The sequence below is a fragment of the Passer montanus genome, unplaced genomic scaffold (assembly GCF_014805655.1).
Source record: "Passer montanus isolate IOZ18808 unplaced genomic scaffold, ASM1480565v1 scaffold52, whole genome shotgun sequence".
NCBI classification, from domain to species: Eukaryota; Metazoa; Chordata; class Aves; order Passeriformes; family Passeridae; genus Passer; species Passer montanus.
Genome location: NW_024370152.1, coordinates 2,961,837 through 2,983,816, shown reverse-complemented (window position 1 = coordinate 2,983,816; position 21,980 = coordinate 2,961,837). Strand labels below are relative to the sequence as shown.

Genomic DNA, 21,980 nt, shown 5'->3' with positions numbered 1-21,980 from the left:
TCATGATCAGCTGTCTGGAAGCCAAACACTGCCCAACAGTTCTGGTAACCTTGCTCTGTTTTTTTCATGGCTTACTCCAAATGATGATGAAAACTCATTCAGATGTTTGTAGGATTTCCTTGGAATGCAGCATTGATTTTCAGCAAATTCTAGTGCTAAGTTAGCTTGGCATGACAAAAAAGGCAGGGGATGAATGCTCTGCTAATGCTGGGCTGGTTAATTACAGCTGTGAAAGATGGTGACTCTTTGTTACTCCTGCTCATGATTACAGGCAGGCCAGCAGGAATCTCAGTGTAGTTCAGGTTGCATTTCTGCCTATAGAATATGTCCCTGACCAAGAAAATCATGCCTCCATATGGCAAAAAACCTCTAAGGCAAACCCAGATAAAATAGACTAGCCAAACCAAGAAGCAACACATTGCTGAGGAAACAGAAATGTGGAAGAATTATTGCTTGGCTACCTTTTTTTTTTTCCCCCCCCATAAGGCATGTGGCCCTTTAAGAGAAGCTTGAAAAACATCTGAAGTAGGGGCAGATTCAATGAAAAAGCTTGCAAACATCTGATCTCTGCATGCCAGTGTGCCTTCAGTCAGCCCCCCCTTTGTCCGTTTGACTTTCTGAACAGTTGATGATCTCACCAGAAAATAAACAAGCTGCAGAAGTGTTTAAGGATTTTGGCACATGTAGGAAGTAACCAAGGAATCGGGGTGGGGGAAGTTTTTCCTCTGCTTGCCGTGAAGCAGGGTGCTTTAGCCTCTGCTGGAAAGTGAAGTACAGTTTTATGTTATTGCAGGAGCCAGATCTTTTCCCAGCCTTTTCCTGGGCAGGGAGTGGAAGCGATGGTGGATTTTGCTAGTGGGGTTCAAGTGGGGCGTTTGCATGGTGTGCTGAAAACCAGCATATTCGTGAGTGGTCTTGCTGCGTGGGAGAGAGGAAGGCGAGGGAGACACTTTTGCCCCAGAGTAACCTCCGCCTTGCCTCAGCTGAGGCGGGTGATTTACTTTTTCGTGTGGAACAAAAAGGCAACGGGGAATTTGTAACTGGATATGTAGATGAAGGAGCAATGACCGTCAGTAACCCCGTGTACTTCGTGCTGCAGGAGCAGAGTGTGTGGTTCCTCCCCTTGCCGGCTCCCTCTGGCAGGATCAGCCTGGGAGGCAGAAGTGGCACCCGAACCACCGGGTCTCCCTGACACCTTCCGTGGAACCCCGAATGCACACCATACTTCTTGATGGGGCCATTAGTGACAGTATCACATTCCCAAGCTAAACCATAGCCAACCAACAAAAAAAACCCAACAAAACAAAAAAAAGAAAGAAAAAAAAAAAAACAAACACAAACCCTCCCCCCCGCAAAACTCCAAACAAACAACAACAAAAAAAACCCCCAACCAAAACACAAAAAACGAAACCAAACCATAAAACTCCTCCGGCACAGGAGGTGGGGGAGGAGGTTGTTACAGCTGTGCCCTATAAGAGGGTAAAGGTACAAGCCCCTGCATCTTCCATATCATTACTTTCTCTTTAGAGTTCATTGTTTTCCACTGTTTGCTCTGGGTTGCAGCATCCTGTCTTCCTAAAGTAAAAAATACAGCATGACACCTAGCTAGATTTCTCAGTCTGGAAATCTTCACTCTAGTAAATCCTATAGGACTTGGTCTCTCACCTCCTCCTGGCATAGGTGCTTTGCTCATCACTTCTTGTTTAAGCATTATGGAGATAGAATTTTCCTCTCTCTCTCTTAAAGAAAACCACAACAACAAAAACCAAACCAAACACCACTCCCTACCCCCACCCTCACCCCCCCCAAAAAAACACAAAACCAACCAAACCAAAGAAACCAATACCACAAAAAAACCCAACAAACAAACAAAAAAAAAAAAAACAAAAACCCCAAACCAAAAAAAAAACCAAAACCAAAAAAAACCAAGCCCATGCTCAAAACCCAAGACAACAACCCAAAACACTATCAGCTCTGAGTATCAGCTTCTAAAGATCCAGTTTTGTGGACTTTAGTGTGCTTGGATTAGAATTTCCAGATGGTTCCTCCTTGTTGTAACGTAGGTTCAAATTTGTTTTAAAGTCAAGAGCTGAAATGCTGATGGCTTGAGTATGCGAAGCACTTGGGAAAGAATATGGAAATAATGCTGCAAATGTATTTTTTAATTCCACGTAGCTAAGATTTTTTCCTAGATCTGTGATTCTGTATCATACCTGTGTGTCTGCATATGTCAGACTTTGAAATTAATGGTAGAGTACATCAGCTGTTAACATAATTAACTAAAGGCTAGTAAATCCCTTAGTGGTCCATGCACCAGCTCAGTCCCATGTTCAGTAACAACACAGGGATTAAGTGCTAATGCTGTAGTAGGTTTCAGATCAAGGGAGCAACTTGGTGTGCCTTGCTTCAGTGTATTTATGAGCAGATTGACCTGAAGTAATGATGTTAATGGGAGTTGGTTTTGAAGGTCGATTGCTTTTTTTGTTGTTGGTTTGGGGATTTTATTTGAGACCGAGACATCATGGATTGACATTTCTGAAGCCTGCCAAGTTTCAGAGCACTTTACCAGCAGCTCCTCTTCCTTTTGTGCTATGGTTTGTGTAATTCCCTCTCCCCTATTTATCAGCTTGACTTTTCCTGTTCAGTGCTCTCACATGAGTTTCCGTTCAGCTTTGCTGTGACCAGAATTTTGCTTGTTTTGTCATTTTCCAGACTTGAAACTTCGGGATTTCCTGATTGACAATGAGACATTCTCTGACTTCCTCCATCATAATGTCTCTATGCCATCATCTGCCATAGAGGAGCTACTGGATGCAGGGGTCAACCTGCAGCAGGTAAAGAGTACTTTCAGCTCCTAACATAATGCTTGTCTATTGTTTGTTTAGCTGTAGTGCCAAGATCCACAGTGCTGCATCCCTCTGTGCTAGGTGCTGTGGAAACACAGAGGAAAATGTATTCCCTGCTTCTGTCTTCCCCCTTGCCCTCAATTTACTGTCTTATTTGATTTTAAACTGTAAAAGGACACTGGGAACATTAGTAAGTGTTTCGACCTGCATAAGAAAATAGTACCCTCAGGCTAAGCTGAATTTCTTCCTCCTTCTTCTTCTTTTTTTTTTAGTGGAAGTAAAACATTAATTAAGCTGCTAGTGCTGTTCTGACTGTTTTCAGCCATGCAGCTTGGACTGGAGCAGGATTTCTAGGTCTTGCTCTGCCTTACATTCCTGCGCAGCAGAAGGAGCTCTACTTTTAGGTTTGTGGCCCACACATTAACACAGACACACGGTAAATTATGCTGGACAAGAGTCCTGCTGTCCTGAGTGATCCGTGATTGCAGTCATAAACATCGCAAGTGGTGACAGTAGACTAGAGCCCTGTCATGTGATGACTGTCTGTCATTGTCATGCATGTAAAATGTTTTTTGCTAGGTTTGATGAATTAGTCCCCCAGCATCCTTTCTAATGCGGAAGTCAGAACAGACTTCAAAGGAAGACCCAGGGTTCTCTTGAAAGAATGCAAAAGGTGGTATGCAAAAGGAAAAGAAAATCTGTTTTGATCCTCAACTCCATATCAGATCTCTTAATTGAAGTGGAATGGATTAATTGTCCTTTTAGTCTTTGTTTTCCTGTAGTTACAAATGCTGTCGCTCTTTGCACACATTGTCTTGTTCTTTAGTGAATTCTTTCAAGCCATCTGTTTTAGTGCAATTTGATAAGTTATCCTACAAGTTAAGGACACATTCTGCTAAAAAAATGTAAAGCAGAGAAAAAAATCTTACCCATTTTAGGCTGCAAGCTTTGTTTTACTTAAAACTAATTAGACTAAGACAGAATCATGCTACAGATGATTCTGGGAGGGTAACTGGAAGACTGAAGCAACAGCATTCTTATAATTCTCCCTAAGTTAGTGGAGGGGCAGAAAGATTTTCAAACAGGCAAAAACCACATAAAAACCTCACTATACATTGTGTGACTGCCAAGCTTTATTGGTTGTATATGGAAATGGAAGGAGGCAAAAAGCTTAGCTTGTATCTACATAATGTGTCTGAAGTATGGTGAAAGACTGGTCAGTCACCTTATTCTTCCTTGAATGCTTCAGGCTGTGCTCTTGTGTAATTTTTGAGCTGATTCTGCTAAAGGACTAGGAGTGATGCTGCTAAGTCATAACAGCATTCTGTGCTTAGGGATGGCAAGAAGAGCTAATCTGAGCACCAGGATGTTAAGCTGTGGAACAGAGCAGTGGCCCACCAAATTTTCTGTGAGCAATTTTCTAATACAGATGGTAACTAGACATGCAGACCACTCCCTTCCTGCAGAATGACTTTATCTGACTCACAAAATGGACATCTTTGATTTTGCTGGAGATCTGCTTTGGAGATCTGACCTCACTGCTGAGCTGCCTAGTGACTTCAGTATTAATAGGCAGTATTTGTTAGGTTTCTTAATGAGTGGGTCACAGCTTCATTCAGAAGTCATATAGTAAAAGGGCCTAGCCAGAGTGTGCCAACCTTTCACAGCAAATACGGCCTGCTTCTGCCGTCTGTTGGTGTCCTGGGGCTGTTCAGCAAGGCCTGAAGTTACGCTGCACCATCAAGTAGGAACTGGAGTCTCCAAGGAGATGGGACTATTCAGTGGTGTTACTGTAATGACAGCGCTCTGGTATATCCAGCAGAGTTGTGTATCTAGCATACTGAAATTAGTGCAAACAGATAAAAGCGACCAGAGCCTTGTCTTGATGGGCATGTTGCTTCCTGGGGCTGAGTGGCTCAGCCTTGTGTTTTTCCAGTCGTGGCAGGTGTGCTCAGAAGGGTGTGGGATTTGGAAGGTGCTTGGGTCAGCAGTGGGCAAGCAGCTGTGTAATCAAGGCTGGTATGCTGCTGTTGTCCAGGTGTGGCCAGACAGCTCTTGTGTGGCTTGGAGGTGGGAATAGGTCCTGTCCCTCTGAAAAGCTGAAGGCACAATGAGGTCCTGGGCCAGTGCTGAAGCATGATGCATTGACTATCAGTGAAGAGTAAATAGTAATGGCCACTGCCTATTCTGCTTGGAATAAATCTCTGTTTCATGAAGCAGGAAAAGTCCCAAGGAGAGAATTACATGACATGTAAGGACAGAACAATTACCTATGACTACTTTCAGGCATAAGCCTTGCATTTTGAGAGTCCTTAGGGAACTAAATTCATCATTTCAGATGTATTTTTGCCTGCTGAAGGCACCATGGGTTCAGATGACTGCAAGTGATTAGAGAACTTGCTGACTTGGTGAGACTGGGTGCTTCAGGATGGATAGGTAGAATGGTTTTTCTAAGGTCTCATGCTATTGACCTCAATGCTTTGAAAGGGCAGCTTCTCACCCAAGCAGCCTAAAATCTGGGTGAAAAAGGTGGACATTTTCAGAATGGTGGAAGGTTGCTCACCTTCACTTTTTGTGAGTGAACACTTGAGGCACTGGGAGACACTGGTTTTTCTATATGTCCACCCAGGGAAGCTTGTTCTGGGAGTGTTATTTCAGTGCCCCACAAATACCTCCTTTTCAGCATGTCTGTAACACTCGTAGTAGTATTTCTGCGGGCAAGAAAAAAAGCACCCCAAATTTTTTTGATGTGAAAGCTTTTGGCATTGAAAGATGGGATTTTTGGCATATGGATACAGACCAAATTTAAAGGTTTGCATGCGTATTGCATTAAAAATCCCTTCTCTCTCCTGTCAGTTTCATTTGCTTGTTTCCTGAATGTAATGCAGTTTTTCCCTCAGATTATGCATACCCTTTTGGTTTTGACAGACGAAAAGTTTCAGACTTACCAGCCTGGTTCATGAGCTGCTAACTCTTCTGGAATGTAGATCAATCCTCTTTAGTTGTTGAGAGTTGGGCAATGTACACTGGGTCTTATGAAATGACAGAAAGAAGAAATTAAGTATACTGCTGTTGTTACCTGTGTATTTACAGTAAAATGGTTCCATCTGTCTAGCCCCAAGGCAAACAAAGGTTTCTTTCCAATAGTAGACTCAGGATTTTTCCTTGTTTATCACCTTTGAGAAGTACACAGCTTTTTGGCATGGACTTTGCTGTTCAGCAAACATGAAGCTGGTAACTGACCTTATTAAAAGAATTTGTTTATCAGGTCTGAAACAGTCTTGTGATAACGCAGAGGGATTTTATCAATTTTGTTAATACGGTGATTGCATGTGGATTAGAAGACATTATTGACAAGGCAACCATTACCTTAAGAAAAATATGCCTGTGGAGGAAGACTCTAGGATCTTATCTCATTTGTTGCAGCCAGTAAGATAACTTTTTTTTCACTGATACATTATCTCTCAAAACCACTGCAAAACGTTTGTCTCAGCAGTTAGTGAGTAGATACTTCAGAGTTCAGGGAGATGATTCTGAATCATTACTGCATAGAAAATGTGGCTGGCTGATATGTCTTAAGTAGTTTGGGACATAGGTCTTTTGCCCTTCACATAGATTTGCCAGACTTGTGTCTGGTCACAAGCCTTGTTTTTTTCTCTGTGGCTCATTTCCCAGAAAACTGAATTGTTAGGCAATGCATGTACCCTTGGTTGGAGGAAATGGCTGCTGTGGAGGACAGGATCATGGCTGCTTTGTGCATATGTGCGGGAGAATGAAGAGAGACCTGCCTCCCCCAGGACTTCTCTCCCATGTACTCAGCAGGGAAGGGATTTTCTTGGAACTGAGTTGCATATGAATCAGGGCTGCTCAACCTGTAGGGAAGAATGCTCCCTCACCTCCATCTGGAAGTGTTATGAACAGCTTGCTTTGTCTGAGAAATAACCAATTTTTTTTGTTGAAGTCTTAGATGAAGGCAGACTTACATGCTTTTCCCACTTTCACAGGTCATTGTGTCTGGTTACCGAATGCGACTGAGAGATCTCTGCAATAGCTCAACATCATCTGAATTTCTAATGATCCAAAATCAAACGGCAGCCATGGACTCTGAAGCCTTCATTTGCACCTTGTCAAAGGAAAAACTCCATGCAGCCGAGCAAGCCTTCCGTGCCAACCTGAATCCTTTGAAGCCTCTTCAGGTGAGTTCACTGGGCACACCAGTGAGAGTCTGTCATTGACACAGTGACATTTTCCATGTCATTCAGTCTAGGAATTCATCCCTGCATTTCCAGAACTGCTTAGAGGCAGTTAGAAAGAAGAAGGATGGTCGGGGACCATGGGACCATGAGCAACATGCTTCTTCCCATCATTCTTGCTGCTCTTCAGTCTGCTGCTTGCACAGCATAAGTGTGTGTAGTCTGCAGTTCAGCTTGTCTGAGGAAAGTCTTTAAGCTGCACAGTAACAAACAGGCTCTTGGTTGTCCCTATGTTCTGGTCAAATGTTGTATCTTGGCTGGAATGAGTCCAGATATGAGCCTGGCTTTTGCTAAGCACTAAAACTACCACCCTCTGCCCTTGGCATGGGGCCACTGAGTACAGAATTTTCTAGCCTCTGACAGGCCACAACCTTTAAGGAGGTTTAAATCATATGAAGCAGAGTCAAATTGTAAAGTCCTGTTTCAAAAATCAACCAGTGGAATGGGTATTGGGGGAAGAATTCATTGAACTTCAAGAAAATACATTATTTACAGGGTAACTGGAGACTTAGATCTAGGAAAATCCAATAATGTTTTGCTACAGATCTGCAATATCTGTTAAAATATGGAAGTTTGAGGAATTCAGTGCTAGAAATGACAGCAGAGTGAAGAAAGGACTACAGAACCAACTCTGTTACCCACTAAAACAAATATTCTATTGTCTGCTGTGTCAGATTTCATATTTGATGAGTCTTTCAGTACTCAAAGCCATGTACCAATTGCTTGGCTTTGTCCACAGTCAAAGAGGGTCATTATTAAGCAGTGGAATCATATTTCTCTCCTGCACACTATGTAGTGGTCAGTGACTTCTTCTCTCCACAGCTCATCTTCTGTTTTCCATGTGTCCTCCATCTGCACTTTGTCTTTGCTGCTGGAAGAGCAAGACAACCCATAAGCAATAAGAGATGGGGTAACAGCACTAAAATTGTAACAGAGATGGGCTGTTTGGAGAGGACTCACTGTAACTTGTTACTTGTCTTCAGTTGTATGTGTATATGCACATATATACATAATTTACTTTAAACCACTCAAAGGTGGTAGAATTCTGGGGTCTGAGGGGGCTGGAAATAGACAGCTATTGAACCACTCACAATTGGTTTTCTGGGCCCTGTGGAGACTGTCTTGCTTTTCTTATTTATAAAAGCTTCTGCAGCTTAGCTGACAGAAGCAGGTACTGCTTGTCTGTGTTCTTAGGTCTGTGTTGTTTGTTGGTGAAAGGAAACATTCATAAGCCACTTTGTGCCTCTTGGCAACAGCAGTATAGATTTAAGACATTATGTGCAGTTTTGGGGGCCTTCTGAGAAGCTGGCTCATGAGCTTGTCTTTAAGGGGAAAAGAGCTAGAGTCCAGAAGCCAGGAGTTCTAAACCTGCTGTGCCTTATTGTCTGGTAAAGGTCTACAGAAATGTGTCACAGTGTATCCGGTAGTTAAGAGCTGCTGTAATGAATCAGTGAGTGAAACAAAAACTAACTGGCTTCTATGTGGCCAGACAAAATGGATAAATTTAGTGTGGGATCACAACCAACACATTTGAAACTTAGTGTTTTTAGAGGCTAAAAGGTGCTCTGACCTGCAATACCATCCTTGAACAAAGAGGGAACTTTCTGCTCATGAACAAAGGAGGCTTTTGACCCAGCTTATTGAAGGCGTTGTGTGTCAAATCTTGGACATGCACACTGAAGATAGCATGCTCTATATCTACTACAGAGTCTGTAAAACAATGCCAGCAATTTGTCAAGATATTAGTTTTTTTTTCCCTGAATCTCTTTGATGTACTTCACAGCAAGGCATTTCAGTAAGCAAAGTAAGGGCCAAGTCCAATGCAGGTGCAACAGCAATTTGGAGACAGGTTTTTAGCGTGTGTAATTGGACATGACCTTCACTGACTGCACTATTTTGTGATTTATGGAGAGGCAGGATCTTAGTACAAGAAGGTTAATACAAGGGCTTGCAACTGTGCAAGAACTCTGTAAATTCAACACCAAGGGCTTCAATTGTAAACTGGAAATTTGTGCCTCTCTGATATCTGGGCAGTTAAGTGGCTATGATTTCTTGAAATGTCTTAATACATATGACTTATCCTGACATCCACCTGCTTGGTTTTTTTCACCTCTTCATTCCTGTTTGTTATTCCCTCTGCAAGATGGTGCAGTAAGTTTCATCATGTAATTGATCTGGATTAAAAGTGATTGACCTGATTGTATGTTTACACAAATATTTATGCTAAAACATGAAGGGTAGAGTACAAGATTTAGAGCCCTATGATCAGGGAATGAGTGTGTGGGCTGAGACCCTGATGATAACACTCAGTTCTGGCTTAAAATGTGTGTGCATTTGCAGCCTCAGGGAAATGCTAAGTGTTGTAAGTAGCTCTCAAAAATGCAGTAATTACTAGCAAATTATGGACAGATCAAGGTTTTAAAAAAATAAAGTGCATGCATGATGAAATGCATGAGCTCTAAATGTCACAGCACTGTTTTTATAAAAAGAAAGGCAAGGAATAAATATTTTACATACCTGCTCCTCAGTTCTATCCAGAAGACCTTCAGTGTTGCCCAAAGGGCAGTGATACAGTTAAAACAAGAATTTCTAATTAAAATTTTACACTAGAATTCTAGGTCTGTCATTGATCTTTTGTACTGCATGAATTTAGCCTGTTCTGTAGGATGCAAAAACAGAGCCAAGCGCATGGAGGTATGGTAGGGAGGTTAAAGTCTGTGTTCTTACTCTTTTTCATGTAAGAACCTACTTGAAGCAGGCTGTTCAGATCAAATCCCAGCAGAAAATCTGTGTGTGATCATGGGGCACCAAGGTGGAGGATCAACTTTCCTTCTTCTGAGTGTTCACTCCACTAGAAGGAAAAAGTGTTTCAAAAAGTCAAATTCCCTATTCCATGGCCCATGTCTTAATCAGCATCCATTCTCTGAAGCCTTCTGACCAACTATACTATAGGACATGTTGTACAAGCTCCTTGTGGACACATTCTCTTCTTGAGGCTTGCCTTGCACTGGCTGAGTGAGACTGAGGCAGGAGAAGCTGGTTTGAGAGCAGTAGTGAGACATGACTGCATAGACTGCGTGCATGCAAATTTCCTTCCTGGCTTTCTCCTTGTGGTAGGCCAGCACTTGTCCCATAGAGGAACTACGCAGTTTGGGAAAGGCTAACAAGAGCAATGGCAGTAAGTTCCCAGCCATTACCACACAGTCCAGTGGACATTTCTGACCGTCTTATATAATAGAAGTACCTGTTTGTATATCCTTCTGCAAGTCTTCCCAGTTTTGAATGTGATTTGGTGGGGGAAGGTTAAATGATACTTCAGATTGCTCCTGTGGAATTTCATCTCTTGGACAGCACTGCCTAATAAGGGTTTTGCCCTACTCACTTCCAGTGGTATGGATCTATAATAAGCCATAAATATGCTGTGGCTTGTCTACTACAGTAGTCCTTGAAATACTGTGGGTGAGCACATGAAAATCTAATTGTTTCTTTCTCCCTCTTTAATATGGGTGGTATTTTGTCAAATGGTTAGCATGAACTAAACATTAGATAATAAATTCATTGCAGTTGAAAAATGGTTTTTAGAAAAGGTCTCCTAATGTAAATATGTGCTGCAACTGAATTCGTAGTTTTCCTTGGTCTTTTGAGAGAGTTTTCAGTCAAGCACAATGGTATCACCCTTTAAGCAGCAGAGGTTTGAGACTTCCACTTTCAGGAAACAAGAGCTGAAGCTTCAAGCACGTGATTTTTCTGCAGAGGCCAGTGGAAAATTTCTGGTAAGATCAGTATAAAGTTGTAATAACTATTTCAAAGCAAATGTGGCAGAGTCATCTTCATTAAGGAGAAGCAGTCAGCTGTATGTTGCAGACTGAATTTTGGCTGAATATTTTGACTTCCCAACACTTTAAACCCATGCATTCTCATGTATGTTAAATCAGATTTGTCCATCCCCTGTAAGTCTCATGTGAATTTATTCAAGGCTCATCCCTCAACTCTAGCCATCTCAAGTATTCATCACTAGAGTAAATCTTGTAGCATGCCCAGACAAGCACAGAGTTCTCCACAGTACACTCAGTACTTCAAGAGTATTATTATGTTGGCTGCCCCAAAGACAAATTTAGTGACTTGGTAGCCACTACCACAGTAATTGTAGAGGGCAGCTGTGTTCAAAATGTGCTAGACATGTCTTTCCACGGTGTGCCTAGAACAGACAGGTGATGTTTTTGCAGCACATTGCCAGTAAATGAGTCACTGCCCACCCCAGCCCATAGATGTAGTGCAGATGTCTGCTAAAGACAGTCCCACAGTAGGAATAGTCTTCCTGGGTCTACCCTGGACCTAGAGGTTTCTTATTAATATAATTAACTACTTAGTGAGTCACTACAAAGATGTATATTACAGGGAAATTAATGACATGTTCATCTGTTCAAAGAAGACTGGCCCTTGTGACTGATCTTTTGTTATTGTCTCTGGTCATGACTTATGAGAGGCTTCCTGAGTGGGCTTTAAGGTTCAAGAAGGGTAGAGAGAGTAAAATTTCCTCCATATAAATGGTACTATTGCAAGTTCTGGTGAGAAGCGATCTTGAAGTGATATGAATTTGTTAGGGAAGAAAGGTCAGGGTACTGTGGTATGAAAGGATAGATGGGTACTCTTCACATTTCAGAGTAAGGTTTGCAAGCTCCTTGAATCACCTAAGATGTACGAGGTCAGGAAAAAGTCACGTTAGATTCAGTGTCCTTGACTCATAATCCAGCAGTGGCCCTTAATGGAGGCATGTGAAAGGATGCAGCCACTGGGCAAGCATGTAATATTTCTTCAGTGTAATGTCCTGTTCTTCAGTAGCTTGCAACCCAGATTTTCTCATCTGCTGTTGGGATCTTGTTGTTTAATAACATTTTTATGTAAGATTTTTATGCTCAATTAGTTCTTTTGAGTATTTATCAAACTCACAATACTTTCAGCATTGTGTAGAGTCTACTGGGATTTTTTCCTGTTTTGACTAAGCTGCATATGCAGAAGCTACTTTAGTTTTGTTTTAAACGGATCATTTCACTGGAAGTTTTCTAGCTCTGTATGACGAGGCATAGAGGGCAATCATCCCACTTCCATTCCTCATCCCACTTGTAAGTCTACAAGGTCATAACCTCTCTTTGTCCCTACACATCCCATTGGAAGAACTGGGGTCTATTGTTCTTCCTTCAAAAACCATTTTTACCTTGAATGGTACAGACATGGCCTTTGTCTGTACCTGAGCTCCTTCAGAGATGGAGAACACAAAACTGCACATAGTACTTGTGAACGAGGATTGCATTGTGGATTTATGTTGATGTCGGTCTGTTTTATCACTGTATTTCTAAGATCTGTCTTTTCGAGTGGTATTAGCTAATTCAGGGCCATACAAGGGGTGTCTTAAGGTAGAACTGTCTTTTCCCTATGTACTTTACTTTGCAATGCTGAATTTTGTCTGGCACTTTGTAACAGTGTCAGTAGGAGAATGTTCACTAATCCTTTGCAATTGGATTTTGACTTTTCACTGTTCTGAACCAATTAGTATCTTCAGAAAACTTCCTCATCCACTCTGTCCCTGAATCACCTCTGAATGCAGTGAACACAAATCTTTGTGTAGATTGATGAAGTATATGGAGCTGAAGAAACACATGCACATTGTTATGCATGAACCTGGAACTTTCTACCTCATCTTACTGCTAAAGTTGTAGTGGTAGAGCAGATAAGTGGCTTTGATATTTGCTGGCTGAATTTCTTTAAATATGTCTTGAAGGTCTACACCTTCAAGATATATTTGGGATATTTAATTGCTTTTCTCCTAGATTATGTGTTTTTATTTATCCAGACCTTAAGGACTGCATTTAGTACAGATCCATAGAGGTTAGAGAATCCTCCCTGAAATTGCAACTGGTTTTGGAGCAAAAACTAACTGTGCATTCAGAAAATGAGTTTTAAACATCCCAGCAGATCAGCAGAACAGTGCCCATTTACAATAGCTGGCACTGACCAGGTCTTACCCATCTCCAGCAGATCTAGCAGAACAAGCTAAAACCTCTAGGCTTTGTTTCCAGAAATTGCCCCAGGAAAGATGTGAAAAGGAAGAGATTCAGCTCAAAAGATATGTTTTAAAATCAAGGGCCTTGGCCGTTCATTTGTGTGTTGCAGTGCTATAACTTTAGTATGCTTTTAAATGCTGCAATGAGCTCCTAATATGAAATCTTAGGAGTTTGTTTTAATCTTCATTCCCCTGAAACAAGGATTGTGCCCAAATGTTTTCCATGCAAGATAATCCAGATATGTGAATGGAAGGGAAGAAGAACCCCACAAACTGAACTCCAGGCCACCAGTTACACATAGAGCAATTGGAAACAGGGAGTTGTCCTCAATGTGACTTCCTGCTAGAGCAAATAGTTTCCTGAAAGCTATGCCTTCCATTTCTGGAAGCCTATCAGTCTTGCTCTTTGGTAACAGTGCATGCCAACTATTTCCTGGAAGCTGTTTGTTTTAAAATACACCCTTGTTTTGGATAAAGAATATCAAGGCCTGTGATAGTGCACACTGCAGTAGGGAGTCCTTTGTGTCTGAGTATCTTGTATCTGTGTAGTCTCGCTGAAAACCAGTACCCACCAAATTGTCCTTTTCTCCGCTGTACTGACTTTGCATCCCCTTCTTAGCACTGGCTTGTGGGATTTCATGTGCTGTCCTGTAGACTGTGCTTGTTTTGTGACCTGGAATGCAAGTCATCCTTTGCATTGTAAGTGTATGTGCATGCATTTAACGTTTTGTTGGTATGGTTCTGATTATGGTATCTGTGTACTAAAACTGTGAGAAGAGAAAGGGGTGATCCTATCACATTGCAGGGTGCAGAAGCCCATGGTATTTTAAGTTCAACATTACACAGAAAGCCAGCTCCATCTTCCCCACCAATCTAAACAGTCCTAATTGCTCTATTCAAGAATGTTTACAAGAGTTTAATTTCTTCATTTGTGCTTTGCAGTAACTTCTAGTTTCCTTTTCTCTCTTCCTGCAGAGACAACTTTCTTTCAATTCCTCCTTGTGGGATCTGTCAGAAACTGTGGAAACTTTGAGAGAGAGCATTGGAAATCTTGTTAAAGAGGTAAGAAGAGCCTTTGTGTCAGGAGAACACATCACTGTGGTTGCTATCTTAGCCTGTGATCAAGTACAAGAAGCAATTTATAGTCAAATCCCTGGCTTGTTTTGAAACTTTTCCCCATCCTACAGCTGTTTTCCCTGTGTGCAGGCAGCATGCACTTCGCAACCTCTTGGCACTTCAAGTTACAAATACCATAACAGGGATTAGGACATTTTCTGTAGTGTTTTGTCTTCTCAGCAGTGGCACAACGGTTGGGCTTGCAGTACATCTGCTGCCAGGTAGTGCCTTGCAAACTACATATTGAGGCTTTCCTTTCTATTTTTTCCCATCTAGTTGCCAGCCCATATTAGGGTTATTAATTGGTTATATTTACTGGGTTTTGTGTGCAGCAAGGGTATGGCTTGTGGAAAAGGTGCTGTGGCTGTTGTAATTTAAATTAGTAGCAGTAAGCTACTGTTTTCTCTTTATCTATTTTGCATTTTGGGCCAGAGATTGTTTTCCAGTCTTGTGGGGCGTTCAGCACAATAACATCACAATGCTAAGACAAAGCAAGTTGCACAGTTAAATTGACATTCTAGAGACTGCAAGTATTTGCTTTTGCAGGTGAAACTATGGATTAAGAAAAAAAGCCCTGCATACCTAAGTTTGAATCAGAAGTCCAAATCTGGGGGGGTAGGGGGTGGGTGTTGAGCCAGAAACTTATCCTAGTTTTTTGTCTGGCTCTGACTTTGAAGTGCTGCTATTAGTCAAAAACATTCTCTCCCTGGAGCAGAAATCACAACCATCTAAGCTAAACAGTGCCGCCGCCTCCATCTAAGCTAAACAATGCCTTCGACTCCTCCTCCCTTCGCTAGTCTTCCGTCTTTGCATCAGAGCAAGAGGCTCTGCGCCGTGAACGGCAGTAACCTCTGGGAGCATGCACAAGAGCGGGTCACTCCAGGTTAGCGTGCGCCTCACTCCCACAGAGGGGCAGCTGCTGGGAGCCTGCGCTGTGCCAGCCAACAATTCCTGGCACGCACCCCTCTCCGAGTCCTACAACCTGCTGCGCAGCTCCCTTCACATTGAAATTAAGACGATTCCAGGATCAGCTTCAGTTAGGACTATGGAAGAGCTTTTGCTGCTAGCAGGGAGGCTGCCCTTCAGAGTTTGACTACAGCTGTTTCCTGTTACGTCATTTAAGCTTGGCTTTTCTTCTTGTCTGGGATAAAAATAATTGAAACCACGTGATACCCAGTTTGCTGATGTGGCCGAAAACGTCCCAGGGTAACGTGCCTTTTGCTTGGCAGCTGTTTTGGGCACGACTACCTTTTATTCTGTCCTGCTGTGCAAACAAAGGCAGCATTTTGCTATGTGTACAGCATGAGCTGCTCCAGATGGCTTGACCGAAAGTTACTTCTTATTGTCTGTCAGGCGGATTTCTGTGTGAAAAGGAGGGACTTGCTCCCTTGTTTCAAAGGGCAGCAGCTTGAGGGGGTGGAGAGACCTATTGTTTGTGCCATGTCTAGGGGCCTTTCTAGCAGGGAATTTTAATTAGAAAATGGTCTGAACAAAATATTTGTCTTGGAGTATGGGGATTGATTTGATCTGTGTCCTTGGACTCTTTAAATCAACTTCTAGGAGGGCAGATTAAACATCAAGAGCAAGGGCAACTATTTAGATACCCTTAGGGAGCCAGGCCTGATGTCTGGAAGAAGAAATAGCTTAGTAGCCCTTCACATTTGACATATTTGCTTCCAGAGGTGTAAAAACATCAGCTCTGCATGTAAGTTGTGAAGATGCTGGTGCCGAAGACGAAACAAAAGTTCCTTACTCAAGCTGTTTCAAAATAATTTGTAGAAATGTGTTTGCAAATGCATTCCTTCTTTAAAATGGTTATTACTTCATATGTTCGTGGGAATTATCTGCACTTCCTATTTAAGTACCTTTACTTATCATATTAGAGAGTTTATGGTACTTTAGCTGAAGTAGCTGCCTTTTTGCTGAGCAAAAATTAGCTCTTTTAGCTAACGTACCAAAAACTCCCTGAGGCATCCCTTTGAATTGCGCACTCAAATTGTCACAACTGAAATGCAGTCTTGGCCTTTTGGGTGAGGAATCCTCAAATCCAAACATCTGCATGAACATATGTAACAAACAAAACTGGTTGTGTGACAGTTTTCATTCCTGTTCCATGATGCTGGTGTCCTATAGGTCACTCTGAACCTGGAGCCAGGTTGAGAGGTGCCAGGCTGCAGGCAAAGGCACCAGTGAGTAGCAAGGAAATAAAAGTACACTCAAATCAGTCAATCTGGACATTTGTATTCAGACTTTTGCTGTTCTTCCAACTGTCTTGCATTATATCAGTGTGTCATGTGCTCTTAGCCATCTGAAAATAGAGACTCCTTGTGTAGGTGACACGTAGTAGCTGTTGTTTAGCATCAAGAATTTTTCTCCAGATGTTGGCATATCTAAAACATGCACAGATGGGTCATACAAAGGGTCAGGTTTACCTCCCACTGTAAGGCCAAAGAGTCTTGAGTGTGCTTTCCTTGGATGAACTCGAATTGGTTGTTCCAGCACACTGCTGCTTTCAACATTGTTGCTGTCTGGCTTTACCAGCTGTCTTAGACTTTGATTATCTGCATTTATTTAAACAAAGGTGATAGACCAATGCACTGTGAGCAAAAGTGGCAGATGGTCTTTGACTCTCTTATTGTCTCTGAAAATAGGGCAGTTGGAGCACAGCATTTGAAGTTTTTTCTGAAATGCGGTTGATGAGCAGTTACAAATAGGTGTCTCAGCAACTCTGCTCACCCTGTTAAGTGCACGCGCCTGTTCTGGACAGCCCAGTAAGAACATCCAAGTTAATGTCACCTGATATTTCAGTGGGAGTCAAGAAATCAGATAAAATTCTAGAAAACACTTAAAAAGGGATAGAGAACCAGCTGTAGCATTTTACCATGATACTATACAAACCCCTTTGATAAGGAACACAGATCTAGGGTCTCGTTCTCTGAAAAGCGATAGCATAAGGAACAATGTTCAGAGAAGGCCAGTTAGGACATTTAGAAGTATAATGGCTTTCACAAAAGGAACAAGGGAATAGGCTGAGACTGTTCAGCTTTCAGAAGAGAGGAGTTGGGGATATGACAAAAACCTATAGAGTTGAGTGGCACATGAAGAAGAGATAGGGCTTGAATGCTCACTGTCTCTTGCAGTAAAAACAAAAAACAAAACCACATGACACAAAATGGAGCTAACCACAGCCAGATAAGGAGAGAGAAGAGGTTCTTTCCTGTGATATTGGATGTTAAATACTTGTGGATGTTCTAAATTCTATGAGTTTACCATGGAAGAAAGTCATTGAGGGTTAGGAAATTGAGATTCCCTGAGCTGCAAATAAATGGGAGCTGGAAGGTTACTTAGAGGAATATCCTAGATTCTTGCCTTTGTCTTATTTCTTCTTAGCATCCACTTATTATCACCATTTGATGTTCTGACGTCTCAGGATAGGGGGTCTGAAAGCAACAGTCCAATGTAGCATGAAACCAGTGCTCATGCAGCTGGGTTATTTTTTCCTGTTGTGGTGAGCTTGGCCATGCCTAAGTATGGCGGCATTAATGCAGTGAGTATCTCAGGTTCAGGGCATGGTGCTTTTGTTCATGACACATTACAGGCATGTTGTCTGGCTTATGCCACTCAAATGAGTCTTGAGGTACTAATTGTTCTGGCTGGTTGAATGTTGCCACCTCAGGCCTGGTGTCAGGTCAGCTGGCCAGCAGAAGGCTCCTGCAGTGACTGGCTGTGTGCAAAGCTTATGCTGTAAGTCAGGCTCCTGGCTGCAACAGGGCTTGTTTTCAAGGGTATTCTGGGAATGCTGTTGACAATGGGGCAAGGAGTTTCCGGGGCAGGAATAAATGATGCAAATCTGTGAGGTCAAACTGGCTGCCTGGTGTAAATCAGTGGAGGTTGGGTGGAACTGTGCCAGGTGACACTGCTGTGGCCTGTGGCTCATCCAGTTTGTGACCCACAAGCTGCAGTCATTTGGTGTTGTTCCTTTAATTCCTATTCTGACTCGATGTACCCCACCCCACCTGTCCTTGTGAGGGTACTCCACTGGAATGTAAGCCATTGTGCAACCAGGAGGACAAGCAGCTTCCATGTTAGAGAGCAGGGAGGCCAGGAACAGCCACAGCACTGGAGCAGAAAATTCAGTAGTAAAGAACTTGGAAAGGATATTTCAAGTGCTTGATCAGAAGAGACTTCCATTGTGGTGGTGGGGAATTGTTTTCCCTGGTTCTTCCCTTTGATATTGTGTTCAAGGGGAGTCTCATCTATTGAAAAATCTGTTCTGTGGTTTCAAGAGAGAACTTCTCCTTTTACTGATCCTGTTTGATACTTCCATTCTTTTCTCTGCCCTTCCTCTCCAGCTGCTGAGCATGAAGAGCTGGAGTGACATGAGGCAAGAGGTGATGTTCCTGACCAATGTGAATGCCTCAAACTCCTCTACGCAGATCTATCAGGCTGTGTCACGCATCGTGTGCGGCCATCCTGAAGGTGGAGGACTCAAAATTAAATCCCTCAACTGGTATGAGGATAACAATTACAAAGCACTGTTTGGAGGCAACAGCACTGAAGATGATGTGATTAACTTCTATGATAACTCCACAAGTAAGTGTAACAATGGCATGGTCTGAGGTCCCATCTACTTCATGATGGTCATTGCTAGTGTTTTCCAAACTTCCACAGATGAAAGTAGATGGTCCTTGTACTCACTGCTCTTTCAGAAAGGCATACACATATTGTCCTACATATGCCCTTAAGGCCAGTAAGTTATCAACTTGGAGAGTCCCCCAAGGACCTGTTACCTAGCTACTGTGTAAAGTACGCAGAAAGCTGTGCAGTGGACCTGCTTTAGTGGGAGAGGGAGCACAGTCATATGCAGCCTCTGGATGTCTGACCTTTTCCGGACAAATTTTGTTTGTGCCATGCACTGGGGTTGTGGGAGTGTTGCAGAACTAGTACTGTGGCTCTTAGTGTTGGAGGCTACCTGGTTGCTCCTTGTTCACTGGGAAAACTGTGCAGGCTTGGGGTAAAAGGAGCTTTTTGTGGAGCTTTGCAGTAAAGGAGGGGGTTTGTGTCTGAAAAATGCTTTGCTTTCAGCTTTGATTGTTCTTGAAGCTCTATGCCTTCTGCAGTTGTCACTGTGCTGTTCAGCCACTCACCTTTGTGCTCTTCTTCAGCACCCTACTGCAATGAGCTAATGAAGAACCTGGAATCCAGCCCGCTTTCCAGGATTATCTGGAGGGCTTTGAAACCCTTGCTGATTGGGAAGATCTTGTACACTCCAGATACACCAGCTATAAGGAAGGTCATGTCTGAGGTAACTCTAGCCCTGTCCTCTGATAATGTAGCATTAGCTGTGTCCTCTGGCTGTGCAGCTGATCCTCTCTAGTTAAATTGGACCCAAACACAAGCCTAGGAAGGATTGCCTGCAAAAGCACAGCCTCCCTAATCTCCCACCCCCCATGCACTTACTGTTGAAGGTTCAGTACACCCTCTCAGCTTATGATGGTCTCTGCCAGCTTTTGCAAATAACTTTCCTCTCCTCTTTGTGACAGGTGAACAGGACATTCCAGGAGCTGGGTGTGTTTCGTGACCTCGGGGGAATGTGGGAGGAGATAAGCCCAAAGATTTGGACATTTATGGAAAGTAGTCAGGAAATGGATCTCATTCGGGTCAGTATACTGTCCTTGATAGAACCACTGCTGTTGTTTATTGCAATAAATGATGAAATATTTATTTTAAATGGTGCTTCAGTCCTGAATTGGGCAGATAAATATTATGGATGAGACCCCTTCTTGAAAGAAATCTTGATTGTACTGATCTTGCATTATGCTTGGCATTCCTTTCTTCAGTCTCCTGCAAACAGTCTCCTGCAAACAGGAGCAGTGCACATTTCACACCCGATTCTAATTTGCCTCTGCTGGAAAATGTGCTGTTTTTTCTGCAGTGTTGCTCTAATGTGTCATGAGCATGTCACCATGGTTCCTCAGGTGCGGCTCTGAGGTATATATCTTTGCACCTTGTGCCAATGCCTTTGGAAGTACAGTGATGTAAAACTAACATCAAGAAACAGAGGGACCACTGTAGACTAGTTTTTCCAGGTGTCTCTGCCACACAGTTGATTTGGTATCACACTGCACTGTCTTGTGTACAGAGACCTCCCCAGGTTGTATAAACCTTGAAATTCATACCTTTTTAACCCCAGTTTAATGCTCTGCTGAATAATCATGTGACCTGGCCTGTTGTACTTCTCCATCAACATGACATACTAGAGCGCCAGAGACAGTTGAACAGTTCATTACAAAGCTCAGGTGAAAGTTGAGGTCCAAAACATTGATTTGCAGTGATGTCCTCTGAAAGTGAATGTTGCTCTTACTTTTTTTTTTTATATTTTGCTGAGCCCTGAGCTTTTATGGTTTTATATTTTATGTTGCTTGTTAACATTGTTACCTCTGGTAGCTAATTATTGATGTTCCCAGCAATCTGGTCTTTTCTGCACCAGTGCAGTAACAGTGGTCTCTTTGTTGTCACCTGTTGACATTCACACAAGCAGGAGTACCTCACTGTCAGTGCCTTGGCAGCTCCCAGGGGGCATCCCCTTCAGTTGCAATGTTTCTGGGTTGACTGGCCATCACACCTCAACTTTCTGGGTTGTACAATCTGTTTGGCATATTTCTTCCTGCTGAGAGAGAGGAACGTGCTTTACTTGCCCATCCCTGCCACTTCTAGCTTGATGCTAGTGTGCCTGTGAACTTCAGAAAGGGCAACATGTGCCCCTATGGTTAAGGAGCTTTAATGTTGGACTTAAACACGATAAGGCTGAGCCATTTCCCTGCACACATGGAGACCGAATGAGAAGAGCACAGCACATCTGATTCCTGTGTGCTTGGATTTCCTTTTCGTATGTTTTGCTTGGTAGCTTGGTCTGTTCTGTTTTTTCAGTTTGCAAAGTTGTTTTTGTAACTGTGTGACCCACTACTTTCTAGTTTGCTGGTAACAGCAGAATATGGGGAAGCTCTTTACCTCTCTTTCATTTTTGTTGTGGCAAAAAATCTACTTCCCGTTCTTAATCATAAGGATTTTTGCCATTTTCTCTCTTGTGCAGGTTTTTCTTTTTTCTCCCTGACTTCAGTTCAACTATGTAATTTACAATTGCTGTTCCCTTCCTGTCTGGCCTTAAATTGTCTGCCCAGTGGACTGGTTTCTGCTTCAGTGCATTTGCGCTAGGCATAGTGCGTACAGTAGCCCGTCCTCAAAAGCTAGCGGTTAAACCAGGTGAAGAAAGCACTGTCCCAGACAGGAGGACAAAGGCAGGACATCATGGCTGTACAGGGCTGCTTTAGCCAGTCCTGATGGCACAAAAGCAAAATACAAAAATCACCTGGCCTCTGGTGCTTGTGCTCTTCTGCTCAGCACAGTTACTGTTGAGCCTTCAGGCATGCCTCAATCACTCTCCATCCCAGCCAGAAGGTGAGATTTTTCTGGGAGAAGTGAGCAGAGCTAGGCACCAAGTATTGGGCAAATGCGTTTCTGCTGAGCTAACATCTTCCTCTTCCCTGGTTTGCCTGTGTGGGATGCAGAGTCGTACATGGCTCTCTGCTGCCCTCTCCTTGGGAGAGGGGTTGGCAGGACATGGAGGCAGGCAGCCAGCCTGCAAAGCACACCAATATGGTGTAGCTGTACTGAGGAAAGCACATCCTTCTCAAAGGGAAGGTG

General features: G+C 42.8%; 1 protein-coding gene across 5 annotated transcripts in view; it reads left to right on the top strand.

The window, feature by feature from the left end:
• ABCA1 (ATP binding cassette subfamily A member 1) overlaps positions 1–21,980 on the top strand; it is a 93,295-nt gene that overhangs the window by 43,076 nt on the left and 28,239 nt on the right. For all 5 annotated transcript variants that reach the window (XM_039724044.1, XM_039724045.1, XM_039724041.1 and 2 more), the window contains exons 6-11: positions 2,713–2,834; positions 6,851–7,042; positions 14,136–14,222; positions 18,629–18,869; positions 19,442–19,581; positions 19,820–19,936. In XM_039724044.1, coding sequence (XP_039579978.1) covers positions 2,713–2,834; positions 6,851–7,042; positions 14,136–14,222; positions 18,629–18,869; positions 19,442–19,581; positions 19,820–19,936 — 899 coding nt within the window. The remainder of the gene's footprint in view (positions 1–2,712; positions 2,835–6,850; positions 7,043–14,135; positions 14,223–18,628; positions 18,870–19,441; positions 19,582–19,819; positions 19,937–21,980) is intronic.